This window comes from Primulina tabacum, chromosome 2, assembly GCF_025594145.1.
Source record: "Primulina tabacum isolate GXHZ01 chromosome 2, ASM2559414v2, whole genome shotgun sequence".
Taxonomy (NCBI): domain Eukaryota; kingdom Viridiplantae; phylum Streptophyta; class Magnoliopsida; order Lamiales; family Gesneriaceae; genus Primulina; species Primulina tabacum.
Genome location: NC_134551.1, coordinates 2,660,507 through 2,675,884, shown reverse-complemented (window position 1 = coordinate 2,675,884; position 15,378 = coordinate 2,660,507). Strand labels below are relative to the sequence as shown.

The 15,378-nt window shown below is 34.4% G+C and overlaps 1 protein-coding gene across 4 annotated transcripts; it reads right to left on the bottom strand.

Moving 5' to 3' along the window:
- Positions 1-2,315: 2,315 nt before the first annotated feature.
- LOC142524813 (DDT domain-containing protein PTM-like) lies at positions 2,316-14,653 on the bottom strand. 4 transcript variants are annotated; one of them, XM_075628948.1, is made up of 10 exons: positions 13,251-14,653; positions 12,170-12,868; positions 11,750-11,979; positions 10,800-11,674; positions 10,102-10,393; positions 9,829-9,953; positions 6,713-7,164; positions 6,596-6,624; positions 4,158-4,634; positions 2,316-4,037 (listed from the first exon to the last, which is right to left on the bottom strand). In XM_075628948.1, exons 1-10 carry the CDS (start codon positions 14,066-14,068, stop codon positions 2,980-2,982), a joined length of 5,055 nt encoding a protein of 1,684 aa, XP_075485063.1. In that variant the 5' UTR covers positions 14,069-14,653; the 3' UTR covers positions 2,316-2,979. The 4 variants fall into 4 exon arrangements, with proteins under 4 accessions (XP_075485063.1, XP_075485055.1, XP_075485049.1 ...); XM_075628940.1 differs by having other exon boundaries at positions 10,800-11,979; positions 13,251-14,137; positions 14,459-14,653; XM_075628934.1 differs by having other exon boundaries at positions 10,800-11,979; positions 13,251-14,137; positions 14,464-14,653.
- Positions 14,654-15,378: the final 725 nt, after the last annotated feature.

The following is a 15,378-nucleotide window of genomic DNA, read 5'->3' as shown; positions in this document are numbered from 1 at the left end:
TGTATGGTAGTGCTATTTGCGTAGATTAAAATAAGATTAAATGTGTTTGTACGTGAAAAAGGATTAGAATCCAAGGGAACACCCCCACACATACACAATCATCGATCGGAAAAATAGCACACACTACGAAAAACACAAATACCCAAGTCTTCTATCATTGCGATGGAGACGCCGGATAGGAGTTTTCCCTTTCACCGCCGAGCAAAATATTCTGCCAACCATCCCATTTCATTTAACATGTTATCGATATTTACTAATGGATCGCAAAAATTATAGATAAATTATGTACACAAGAGATGTATAGAATAGCAACTAGTTTTGGTATCTAAAATATTTCAAATTTTTATCTCAAAATATTATGTGGAATGTTTTTATTTTATGAAAGATAAAATATAGTCATGAAATTTTGAATTCACGACTTGATGGGAAAAAAGTATTTCAATATAATCGCACTTCATATAACTATTTAGAACTATTTATTTTATAAAATTTTGTTTATTATACGAGATCATGTACAAATCGGGTGTCAAGAACTACTAGTATTTTTTTTTAATATTTCAAATCGGGCCCATGATTTGCACCCTCTGCACCGGCGTACGTGAGAGAGAGTATCTTGACCAATCATTGTTATACTTTCATAAAGTGTAACACAATATAAACTTATATATACCACTTTATTTTTCCGGTGTGAGACAAACTCAATTTTCCAAATTTCGATTCACTCACATGGGAAGTGCATAAACTTCACAACCCAATACATTTAATCCAACAAAAATCACTTGAATTATGTCTAGATGGTTGAATTTGAGTTAGCTAGAGAGATTTGAACAAATTTTCTTCACATGTTACTAATGAAAATGGCTATGCTATAGGGAATGAATCGAATTCACTTAAAATCAAATTCAATAAGTCAAATAAATTTGAAATCATAGATTTGAACAATAATTTTTGTTTAGAAAAATCATAATGGTTCGATATATTTGATATAAATGATAAATTTGACTGATATGATTTAAACCATGTTAGAAAAAAATCTCTATATAGAAAAAATATTATTAGTTGTAGTAATTAGTAATTTAAAGATACAAACAGGATAGAAGCAGGGCATGTGCAAAATTGTTTTTGGGGGCACGGTGTTTTAGGAGATGGCATGCTATGATGAAATTTTGTATGGACTCTTGTGATCTCTAACCAGATACGGGAGAATTAATTGAATGGTCAAACATCGTGGAAAATAACAATCATTATAAATACTAATGTCTAGATGTATAAAAATCAATTAGTTGTGGTTCTGCTATAAATTATTAAGATAGATGTGCGACAAAATTCCTAACAACAAACTAACAACCATTTGTCGACCATTTAATTTTCTAATAATTGCACACATTTACACTTTCGCAATCCATACTAATCGAACAAGTGACGTTAAATGTCACGTCTCGAATCTGAGCTCGAGCTCGTGCCTACGTGACTGCACAATTAGTTTCTATTCGTCGTCGCTTTACGAAAATAATTAACTCAAGTTGCTATAGAAGTCAATTGTAACATATTATAAACTCATTTTAAATCTTTAATTTTTAAGATGTGGGACAAGAGGTATCACATTAACCATATTACTATTTTTGATCTATTACTATTTTTATGATCAAACATATGTTGCTCTATCAAAGTTCTTCAATACTATCGAGTTTCGTCGTCAACGAGCTGTTTTGCTCTCGAACCATCGCCTAATCCAATAAAAATCCGGTCTCTGATGCCATTTTTGTTGCTTCAATCGTTTTTTTTGGTAAATTAAAATATAAAAGGCCAAGAAACCAAAAACATTGTTAATTTCTTATATGGTACATAGCAATATAGTAGATAAATTATATTTTATGTATAATACATTTTTTTTTGTTAATTAATAGGTATCCTATGATATACAAAATGCATCAAGAGATTATATTATCAATATAATTAAAAATTCAAAATATTTACCAGTATCCGATTGAGATATATAAGTTGTAATGCATCAAAACTTATGTATTTATCTCTTTTGTTCAATTCCCAACAACCTGTAATTAGGGAAGATTTCATCCTAATTTCTTTAAAATCAATGGCTCAGATCCTGTGGGATAGTGTCGAACCTTCTTGTAATTAGTTAGTTGAATACGAGGCTTCTTGTACTGGGCACCCAGAGCTTTTGACACAAGCAGTTGAAGGACTATAATTCTTGTTTTAATATATTGAAATTTTTGAGGTTGCAAATCTCTCGATATTTAACAAAGTCCAAAAGAAACCTCAAAAAAACTATTGCCAGTAACCTATTTTAGAACTGAAACTTCAAAAAGCATTACGTTGATATAAATAAAAATAAATAAAGGAGAGAAACATAGAGATTCAAGTACCAATTACAACTAGTTGAGAATGGAGCTAAAATCAACACATAAATACAGAAAACCATAAGCCCATAATGGGACAAGCAGAGGTCTCCGAGTGTCCAGTCTTTCCATTCTCCAAACAAACTGTGTATTATAAATTTGTATGTTTTCAATGTTTCGAATTGGAAGGGCATAAAAAGATCACACTGGCTAAGGAATTAAAAGGCTCAACAAAGTCGCTCATCACAGAAAAAATGAAGGCTACCTATTGTGAACAATGTGATACTCCCTACAAGCAATGTAATTTGATAAGCACCCAAAAAGTCTAGCTTATCCATCAAGATTGAAGCGTAATCCATGGCGATCACGATTTCTCCCAGAAATAAAGCTGTACTTTCGATTTTTTTTTTTAAATGTTTCCTCGCACAAACATGGTGCGACTCGAACAGATGGTTGCCAATACCATTATGCATCCATCAACTGAAACCAGACTTTTCAAATCTCAGAGAGATGTAACGAGCTGACTTGTCATTTTCTGCTCAAAGCAGGCTTCCCTCATATGCAATTCATCCCCAGTTTTTACGGTGCATATTATTCAAAACATAGAAAACATAAAATTCTACCATCTCGACTCACGGCAATTGCCACACTTCCAGCCATTCTCCCAAGATGACAACTCGACCCAGGGCGAACAATGGCCGTGTATCCACACACCACATGCCTGGCAAGAAAGATCTGGGAATGGTTCGGTATGAGAACAAATCTTACAAGGAACAAGGTGATCCAATGTTTCTACAGATAAGGTGGGTTCTTCCTGATCATAAGATATTCCGAGGGATCCGTTTTCTGGAAGGGAAGACCTTGCCCAATTTTCCATAGCATTTTCCAGGGATTCATTCCCATTTGTGTGAACGTCGTCATCAGATGCAAGTAACTCATTGAAAGAGAAGTAGGTCTGAGGTTCGAAGGCCATGTCGTCACATCCAAGGGAATCATAGTTCAAAGTTATACCATCATCCAAGTTATCATTAGAAACAATCCATTCAACTTGCGGGGGTGATGATTCCTGCATATAGCTCATACCATTTGCTTCCAATTTTTCGGATGCTTCCAATTTAAAGGAATTGGTAGACGAGTTACAGTCTAAGTTGTTTTCTTGTGTTATTTGTCTCCTGAAGGGTAGTTTTTCTGTATAGTTTGCCACATTTGATTTGACATGAAATGGATCTCTAGGACAAGGATAATCTACTTGATTTTCTTGTCTGACATGTCTTCTGACTGGTAGTTTCCGGGGTCCGGGCACAGATACAGAGGCATTATTCAATCTGTGTTCCACTTCTGATTTGTGCTCAGTTAATTGCTCAACTTCAGAAAGAGAAAAAAGAAGCTGATCATCAGCTGTTAAGGGACTAATTTCGGCCTTGGTGGGTAATGTAGAATAAGCCAGTAAATCTTCCTTGTAATGCTCCGCAATTACACCAGAGTCAGATTCCATTTCCGAAATCTCCTGCTTTGAAGGCTGTTTTTGCTCTATTTTGTCCTCCAAAGCCTTCTTTTTTTCAGAATCCATGTATGGACACACGGGAGATCTTATCCTCCGACACTTGCAGCATTTGAATCCAATCAAAGAAAAAATCTTAGACTCGTCCAGTTCCAAGGACTCAGCATGAAACCAACCTGAAATAGGCACAAAGAAACACATTAATCACTCTTGCACGGATGCCAAAAAAGCAGTTCAAACTATAAACACATGCAGCAAAGATCAAATTTAAGATGTGGTCCTGAAAAAGCACTTACATTCGCATGTTTCACAGCGAATGTACATTAGGTCACTGTCGCATGGCTGATTACAAAGCCGGCAGGAAGGCTGTATCAAGCTCAGATGTGGACTGCCTCTGAAAAGAATGTTTTTCAACCTAAAATCGCTGCTCGCAACCTCACAATTCTTCTTCCCCCATATCAAACCCCAGTTTTTTATTTTACTTTTCTTGGCAACTGAAGAGCGATTGACAGATTTAACATCAGAAAAATGCTCCACAGTTCTCACAGATGCTGATGATCCTCTATATCCTGCTAACTTTCCAACTTTCTTGGTGGTGGCAGCTATTCTAATGTCTTGTCCATGAAGGAGCAGAGGACTTGTAGGCGACCCATTGCTACTTTCAACTTGTGTGGCCACCTGAGTCTCACAGCACCGCTTGCATGTGATAAAAAACTCAACCTCTTCGTTCACATTAACTGTTGAACTGGAAGCACACTGACCGTGACAAAAACCTGCCAGAGAAACCTTGATAAGTTAAATTATTAATTGATATAAGCCATAGCTTTAGACACATTGAACGAAATGCAAATACTAGCCACGGATACACACAAGAACCAGACCATGGAATAACCTCGATGTGGAAGGTGATAAAAAAACCTAGTGCACATTTTATTGATAACGATTGATTCCATTAGATTGATTCCCATTAGATTAATTTGGATGGAGTCGAGTCTTTGGTGTCCAATATTGTACAGATAGATATATGGATTGAAAGTGGTGGTGAATATGCAAATTGACAATTATACCATGCAAGTTCATAGTTATTAAAGTTCCTAAGGCATGCACCAAATCATCAGGCTCAATAAAGCTCAACCCGTGTTGCAGTCAAAACGGATAAATAAAGCTCAATATGCGAGCCTCGACACAAACTAAAACACAGCTTCTTTGATAATGTGCGCTCCTTGACAATGAAACCCCACCCTCACCGCGCTTTTAAGTCTCTGTAGATACGGCCAATCCAAAATAAAATGCAAGAAAACAACATTTCATGTTCGTTTTATTGTCGTTTAATAGCTAACAATATATATTCTTATAGTAATAATAATAATAATAATAAAGTGAAATATTCTCTTTAAATATTTAGATTCTAGAATAATATCATTTGGGAGCTTCACTTCCATAAACCGCATGACTTGCCTTGCATTTTATACCAAGACTATTATTACTAGGCGCCTCTATATGTAACGCTTCAAATAATAATGTGCCCACACCCCTATCCTAGGTTATTAAAAGCTCACAATTCATGAGCATAAGACTTGAGGCCGAATTAGAATCAGCCTTTATGCGTATACGGAGTAGCTTTTTAATGAAGAGCACGCCTTAACCATAAAGCCCCAACCTTGCAAAAGCGCTGTAACAACCTTTTAGGCGGACATTAAATGTTGGGTTACGAAGTCCAAGATGAAATGCAAGTAAATAGTCATCGGTTTTGCTATAAATGAAGAGTGAGTACTTATTTTATTGTTATTTAATAGTTTGTAATTATAAATTAGATAATACGTGATGAAACTATTTTTAAATATTTATATTAATGTTCTCCTTTAGGACACTTTCTTTCATCAAATTGCGTGGCTACCTCACACCTCGGGCATAGACTTTACCACACCAACTTGCCTTAGCATGTCCCATGCTTTTAACAACTAAGCCTTGATCACTGAGCAGTTATTCCTTTTTTTTAAAGAAAGACCATAACTTAATTTTAACACATGATAATTGACACACTGGCAAAACAAGCTGCGCCACAAAGATTTACTTATCCATAAACATGAATGCTCAAAGCCTACGAAACCCTAAGGACAATAATGATGTTCGTTAAAAAAATTGCAAGGAAGGTAGACTTGCACAAATTAAAAGTTGCTTAAAAATTAACTGGAAGCGACAAAAAAAATCGGAGGAAATTAACAAGTCAACACCACCACCACCAACCCCATCCTAGTATAATTTGTGAATAACAGTTCGCACCTGTCTCACATAAATGACAAATGTGTTCAGTTAAGAATATAACACCTTTGTGGTGAAAAAGAGAGAACTTGGTTGAGTTCACTAAAAAGAGCAGATGTATTTTTTTGTCATTTTTGATATCATAAAATGACAACAAAAATAGCAGTTCACATTTCATCAATAACAAGGGGCTTAATTGTCGTATTACCAAAATTGACTTAGAAATATGAAAAAGTGAAGAAAAACATGCGGTGACACTATTAGAGAATTTAGTATACTGAATCATATAATGAAGACTAGTAACTATTAGAAAAACTCCATATGTTTTAACCTCTGAACTACACCAGGATTCCTTCTTGTTTGAGACTATTTTTTCCTAAAATAATGGAACATCTACTTTTCAACATATATGTGAAGCAGTTGAGCTAAAAAATATAAATCAAAACAAGAATATGGTTAATTATCACATTACCTTGGCATGCATTGCATTGGACAGCATTCCTGACATTCAAAACATCCAAAATATTAATGAATGGAAAAGGTTGAGTGAGCTCAGAGAGATTATTGGAAGATGTGTAATGCAAAATACCTATACAAGAGATCTAGATTGCAAGAACAACAATAATCCCTTTCCATGTTATCTCGCTTCAGAGAGAGATATGCAAATATGTTTTTATGGAAAGCATTCAACTGCTTCCTCTGAAGTTTGAAAAACTCATCCATAGGATTGTCTTTCTCTGTTTTTTCTTCATATTCTTTGATAAGATATAAAGGGATTCGTGTCTCTGAAAACCAATATCTTTCCTTTCCATCATTTGTCATTTGCTCAATTTCTGCAATGTTCTTCATGACTCGAGATGGAAGGTGCTTCTGATTACCAAAAGCGACACAGTATCTGATTTCATGCTCTACAATTTTCTTATCACTAACGAAAGCATTTCTGAAGGCAGAAGCTTCTGTCTCAGGACCTTTTCCATCGTAGGCAACCTGTTCTGGACGAACAAGATCACTCCACCTCACATGAAAATCTAGGCATCTGACCTGATGTAAATCCATGTGTACACATTAGAAAAGTACACTCATATAAAACAAAAGCTGATTGCTACTTGAATAATTTTTTGTCAAAAATACCAAGGTATAGCATCAAATATATATATATATATATATAAATATATATATATATATACTAGAAAAGTGTACGTGCATTGCACGTGAGCAACGTGAAATAAATCAAACCAAAAAAATAAAAATCATGACCATAGACGGTGTATGAATCGGAAAAGTTATCTTATCCACATGACACATTTTTTAATATGCTTTTTGGTTGGTTTTGACAACTCAACAATTCTTTGTCATAGTTTTTATAATATGCGTATAACCATTTTGGTATACTCAACAAGTATATAAATGATCATCTTTAATACTTATTATCTTATTTAGAATCCTCATCTGAGATCTGACATGCTTGTAGTTTGCTTCCCTATCACGACATTTTTTCGGTTTTCTACATTATTTTTATCCGGTAATCTTATATTTCGACTATTTGTTTTTTTTTGTTGAATGATTTTTCAGTTTATGACAATCATCAACTGTAACTCTTAAGAAAAAATTCTTTTAGTTGTGATAGGTTTTTACATGTGAGTGAAAATATGTATAACCTATATATCCTTCAACAACATAACCAAATAATGGTGTTATAATTTTTTCAAACATCGTGATATTTGTAATATCAATTTTATATATTCAATATCAATATTATTAACATATAGCTATAAGGTTAATAAATTTTTAACAACTATTTCTCAATCACTGTGAGAAATAATACTTGAAAATCTATTCAAATTACTATATATTAGAGCTGTGTCCTCGTTTAATTTGACGCAATTCAGGAAAGTCATCTCGTTAGTCATTTTTTTTAGAAGCTTTGGAACAATAATTGTGTTCATCATATCATGAGAATAATATAATTTCAATTTCATTTGTTGTGTCTAGAACATAATACTATATTATTCATTGAAACAAAACAAATTTTCTTTTATCGAATTTACATTTTGTTTATAATATTTATATCTTGTTGAACGATATACAAAATTAATTATTGCATTTTAAAGTTTTGGGAAGAGAGAGGAATAATGTAATTAAGATATGCATATGAGATATCAGGATGATATTAGAGGAAATAAAGTGCAACTGGCTCAATGCCTCAATTTACTAAAAATTCACAAAATTGATCTATCGTGTCCACAAAATTTTAAATTTTTCTCATACCATTATAAATAGAATGAAAATTGTGTACACTTTGTTTTTCATGTATTTTTTTTCTGGATGAACAATTTTTTTCTTTTTGAAAAACGATTTTATTCTTTGAGAAATATTGACATTTTATAGGACATCCATACAACATAATCAACACAAATGACATATAACAATAAAACATGTTAATGCTAGGGTAAAAAACTCATCTCATTGCAAGAACACTAAATGATCAAATGAAGCATATTATTTAGTAATATTTATTTAGCAGCATATATAAAAAATTGACCAAATAACTTAAGAACAGTGTTCGAAATCAGTTACATTCAAACATTTCTCTCAATCACGTATCTCAGTTGACACAAAGAGTTTGAAAAATCTCTATTCTAAATGAGATAAATAAGTTTTATATGAACTTAATATTTATTAATAATTTATTTTTATTACATCCGTCTCATCTCCCTTTGTCATCCCATTATTATCTATCATTAATATGGTAGAGCTTTTCATGAATTTGACTGCAATGTATAAATTTAAGTAATTAAAATTAAATTAAAATAATAAATATTTTGATTGAGTTAAGTACACTATTAATGACCTTTTTAAACTAACATAAAAAATGACTTAAATAACATCATGAATATGACGAATTATAAAAAAAAAGTAAAATAGTAAGGTCACAAATGAAAGTCATATATTTAATAGATATTATTATTAATAGATAATATATTATTTAGGGATATTTTTTTAGCATCATATATCGAAGAAATTGACTAAATGCTTAAATATTTGCATTGAAATCACTTACATACAAACATTTTATCTCAATCATATATCTATGTTGATACATAAATAGTCTAAAAATATCTCTATTTTAAATGAGAAAAAGATGTTTTATATGATCTTAATATTTATTAATAATTTAATTTTTTTCAATCTCACTCTTCTTCATTCGTATTCCCAATATTACCTTAATATTCGGAATATTAACAATTTTTTAATTTATAACATTATTATAGTAATTTTCTATGAATTTGATTTCAATGTTTAAATAACTAACGTAGAAAATAATTTAAAGAACCTCGTGAACATTACAAATTATAAAACAAACAAAATGGTAAAATAATAAGTTTACAAATGAAAATCATATATTTATAATAGTAAATAAATAAATAGATGTTAGTAATATTAGCAATCATATGTAACTTGTAAACTAAATGTAATTCAAAAGTAAAATCAAATTAATAATTATCTTGACGGAATTAAATACATTATTAATGATCATATTAAACACTAACATAGAAAATGACTTAAAGAACCTCATTAACATAAGAAATTGTAAAATAAATGAAAGGGTAAAATAGTAAGCTCACAATTCAAACTCATATATTATAATAGTATTAGATATTAGATTAGATATATATATGATTATGATCAATAAATAACAAGCACCTGATGTGCGAGCTGTGCTGCGCTTCTGCTCATTTCAACCGCTGACCGCCAAACAAGCTGCCGGGTTCTTTTAGGAGTTTCTTGCCCTTCTAGATAATATATTCCAGGTATTTTCGTTGAACAACCTGCTATGTTTATTTGTCAGAAAAATACATCTGAATTTCAGTAAATAATCATCACAAAAAAGTGCATCATAATTGTTCAATAGACAAAGAAGAAAATGAGCTTTCAGCTTCACTGAAGAACGAGAAAAGGGGTGTGAATCCATCTCACCTTGCCGAGCTGCTTTTCTAATCACTGAACGTGGAAGAAACCCTCTCTGGAGTACAAGCTTCGACAATGAACCCCCACGCCACCAGGTGAAATCAGACGGCTCATCCTGACAACCATCAACCACAACATCGACCACGATAGAGGGTTTCCGGCCACGCCTCCCAGGTCGGCGCTTCTGAGTTGATCCAGTAACACTCACTGCCACTTGAGAAGTGGAAGGTTGGCTTGAAATACCATCAAAGAGCCTCATCCAATCTTCTGAAAGTGCAATTTGACGTATATTTTCCTCAAGCTGCAAATACAAACCACATTAATGCAACACCATGTACAAATAACATCACAACTCACAAGCACAAAGAGTTTCAAATAACACAAATAATCTGAATCAGCACAAATGACAAAAGTTAGAGATTTAACCATCAGCGCACACCAGATTAAGTAGATGAATCACACTATCCTACATTCTTGTACTTTTACGTGCAACCATTGGTTTACAATGAAAAGCAAAAAAAGCATGCATGCATGATAGTACAAAATAAACTGCGGATAGGTAGAAGAGAGAGCCATGCACCACAAAAAACAACAGAACATTGACGAACAGAACATTGACGAACTATATTAACTACATAAACAACTGCTTAGATGGATGATCAATTGCCTCGAGATAACAAGACAACCAACAGTAACTAAACACTTACTTCAAGTAAAACGATCTTTATTGCATTGCAAGTGGAAGCCCGTTCCACTTGTTTGCGCCATCGCATTCTGAAAGCATCATTAAGGAAGGGACCAACTAAAAGACCTCTTAAGCTCTCCTCCATAAACAATATGTATGTTGTTATACCAGGAAGCCTCCCATCCCCATTGTTCATAAGACGAACACCAGAAAGTACCTTGATAGCCCCTTTAATGGAATTTGAAACAGCTGCATTTAACAAGCATCCTCTCCTGCTTGAAACAGGAGCCTTACAAGAAAAGCACCAGCTACACCTTTCTCTTGGGACTTCAACAAGCTTTTTCTCAGTGTTTGGCCAGAAGAATCGCATAGCTGCCATGGAGAATGCTTTCAGCTGAAGCGAAACACTGTCAGATAAACCCTTACGACGGTTATATAAGTGGCGAGACTCAGGAACTTGATTTTCCTCAGATGAAAGAATGGCCAAACTAGCAGCTGCAGAAGCAGCGAAATCTCCATGCAAATAATAATTTATATAATCAGTTGAGTTGAATGAAGATCCCATGTATAAGCAACCATCATGTTGTCTTCCATACATGTTTCCGCCAACACGGTTATCAAGTTCCCGACGAGTACAAGGCATGCCAATCAAAGAATTACCAATTGCAGAACCATTATTATTATTTGTGGTGTGAGTAAAAGTTTCTGTCATGCTTGAAGTGCTTTGTTGATTAAACTCACAAGGATTAGCAGGCCGGATGGTTGAAACACTGAACAAAGTCGGGTCAGTTGTCTCTGGCTTGTCATACTTAGGCGTATACAAAATATTATCACATAAGACAGGTTTTTGAACACTTCTCATATCATCTGAGTTAGCCATCTCTGCTGAATTAATACCTGTAATGCAGCTTCCAACATTATCAATCACAGCCATGTCTTGGACCAACTTATACAATAAATTAAGGGACTGACCAGAACATTCACCACTAATTTCCCCATCTGCTAACTGCAAGCCAGTTTCAGAAACCTCATAATGTGGTAAAATGTTTCCTGACAGTTCCCAACAATGCATTATCTCCCTGCATATTTCTGAATACAAATTGACATGTTCTGCTTTTGAATAAAAAGCATAGACAACTTTGGGAATGTCGTGCCTGCTGTAGTATCTAAGGCAGGTCCAAGAGTCAATCGAAGCTTTCAATCTGCAAAATTCCAGGCAACAAAGAGCCAGAAAGAATTATTGAAGTTCGGAGAATCTAAAATTACAAGATGACATAAGTATAAGCAACTCAACGTTAAGCAGGAGGGAACGAAAGCCAACTGGCAGATACATCTTAGTTAAGGAAAGAACTAATATTATAATACAAAGGTGAAGAGAAATTAGAAACATACACAAGCAAATGGTCGCACGTAGCAACAAAAACTTGTTCATATGGATCAATACCGCAAATATTTCCTCCTCTCAAATCCGTTCCTCGTGAAATTTTAGGTTCAGTTGCGTTTATTTTACACTCAGGACAGTACCAGGAGCCCTCTGCTATATGCATCTTGTTCAGTCCTAAGCATCTTGAGTGATAAGATGACGGGCAGCCATCACAGCAGAGCAGAAATCCATCCATTCCACAAAGACGGCATTCATCACCATTACCATCCTTGTCAGCAGAACTTTCCACTGGTTCACCTACTTGAGATCCCATTGAGTGGCTGATAAATGATTGTATCTCATGATGCTCTGTGATACCTTGTGTGGCTTGTCTGTCATCACAGGTAGAAGTTTTAGAGTATCTAGGATGCGCTCTTCTAGGAACACCAGTGGAAGCAAATACCGCACTTCTATCAACGTCTATTCCAACTTCAGATTCCTCACGAGCATCCATTTCTGCTCTTAGCTCTTCAGAATCCAAAACATCGTCACATAAAATCTGCAAAACCATCAACTTCCTTCCAGCTGACAAAGTGTAATAATCTCTCTCCAGAGAATGGCTATGGAAACCTTTCCAGTCAGGTCCATTTGTATAACCCATCACCAATAGATAGTGGACCACATAAACAGGCCAAGTCAAAGCATCAAGCAAGCTCCAGTCCAGGCACCTAAATGCAGAAGGATGATAAAGTTCTATACTACTACAAACAAAAATCGATGCTAAAAAATGGCTAATGCTGAAAGATACGCACAAGTGACCATTTTCCATAAATAATTGTCAATTTGGAAAAAGAAAAGGTTGTCCTACCTAAACTGTCATTGCAGTATTATTTTCATAATAACGCAAACCAGAACAAACTCGAAGACTTGAGATTTAACAAAACATGAGAAGAACAATCAGGCAAAGTGGGATATAACTTGCCTCGCCAACTGTTTCACTGATAGTGTATGCACAGTTACGAGAAAAATTGTCACATCAGAGATTTCCATGATTACATATTACTACTCAAAAAGAAATAAAAAGTTGTAGAGAACATTTTTAAAAAGTACCTCAGACATTTTAATGCAAGTTCTGAACCCTCTGAGGAGAGCCTCTCAAAATGGCGCTTCAGGACAAGCATTAGAGCAACGTTAACAGAATCCAACAATGTATTTGCAACAGAACAATTAAGTGCCCCCACAAATTCATCTAATCCAAAGGGATAAAGAAAGAGTTGCACACTAAAGGAACGAAAGAATGTGTAGACAGAGAGAAGGTGTGAAACATACTCCTCAGGAACACCAATGTGTCCAGAGGAAGGAGGCAATTCAGGTGGTGGAACAAGTGGCACTTCCATGTCTAGAATAGAATCCTGATCTCGAGTATTCTCACATGAATCACTTGAAGAATCAACATCAGTGTGAACCTCTTGTACTTCATAATTACCAGTATCATTATTTCTCAATTCAACTGGAATCGATAAATCAACCTGATCGGCACATTCTGTCACCATGTTTTCAACTTTCAAAACCTCTGGAGTGACTTCTTTACTTAGCAAATTGTCCAACTTCTCTTTCCTCTCCGACCATTTACCAATCAAATCACCGTCTTCAACCAAACAAGACCTGAGTTCACCACTATTCAAATCCTCACAATCCCCATCATCATAGCTTATCCTATACAAACCTGAAGCATAAGAAACAATTTTTCCCAAAAACAAACCACTTCCCTGAAACTCTTTCAGCACATATCTACCAATTAACTTTAGTGACCTAGTCTGCAAAACCTTCTTGCCCTCACAATCCACAGTCACATCCTGTACATCAATTATCTTCCTTTTTCTTCCCCGCCGCTTTGGAGGCGGAGGCACGAGCATCTCAGACTCCATTCCAATCACCGACGGTAATTCAATACCAAAAAACCCCTAAATATTCTCCAAAATTGCCAGAATTGCTTTCTGCAGTTAGAACATCAGTAAACAGAAGCCGCTCTCACCAAACCTATCAAATTCCATCAACACACGCTATACAAAATTATGCAGCAAAATCTAACTACAGGCAAACCAAATACGAATTATAGAACCTTCTAAAGATCCCCCAACAAAAAAGGCAGCAAATTAAAATCAGAACGTAAACTGCATAAAAATGCAAAAAAAAAAAAAAACGAAGAATTCAGTTAATCGATTGGATTCTGACACAGATGAAAAATAAAAAATGTACAACTGTGCGTTTTTAGCACGATATGACAAAAAATAAAGATAAAAAAGAATTTAATTTACGGTACTTTTCCTCCTCAAGCTAATGGAACGCCGCCATTGAAGAAGAAATCGGAGGAAAAAAATGAAAATTGAGTGGGTGTGGTACGCGTTGATGTGGATATGGGATAATGGTAAAGGAGCCCTAACCAAAAAGGGCTTCGTCGCTCTTCTGTGCTTCGTGTCAAACCGGCATGGACGACCATTATACTTGACCCGCTTTACCCCAAATATTGGACCCGACTTCGAAAAATCGGTCCGGCCCATATCTATTAAATTTATTTTTGTTCGAAATTATATATAACTGAATTAAATGTTGATCACTTAATTGTGTTTCGTGGGGGAGTGGGAATTAAATTTCAATTACTTCGATCGCTTAAATATAGAAATACTATTTCGTTAATTTAGAATAGATATGTTGCTCATAATAAAATTGTACGCTTGATTATATGAAATATTTTCAAATATATATATATATATATATATATATATAACATTACTTGCCAATAAATCAGAATCAAATGTCCACCAATTATAACTAAAAAATATATAATATAATAAAATATAAATTCAGTCACCCATTAGATATAATGAATCATATTATTCATTACATCCAATAAATTAATGTCACATCAACGATGCTCGTATAAAAATGTGCACGGTGAGTGTAAAATATATTGAAATTATGTCAATGGATACCAGTCATAGTTAAAAATTGTAACTCCTTAAATTCGACACGGTCATCACTCCTATCAATACGAGTCTTCATATAGCCCCAAGTCAAACACTCTAACTTTTGAGTTATTGTGTGATAAGCTCCTCGAGAAAAAAGTTGCACTCTTTTATATTAGATGTATCTATCAAATCTTTTAAGCTTGTCAGGAGCCGCTCATTGTCCGTGCAACATCTTGACATCGGCGATCACTTTTCGTCCTCTTCGGCCC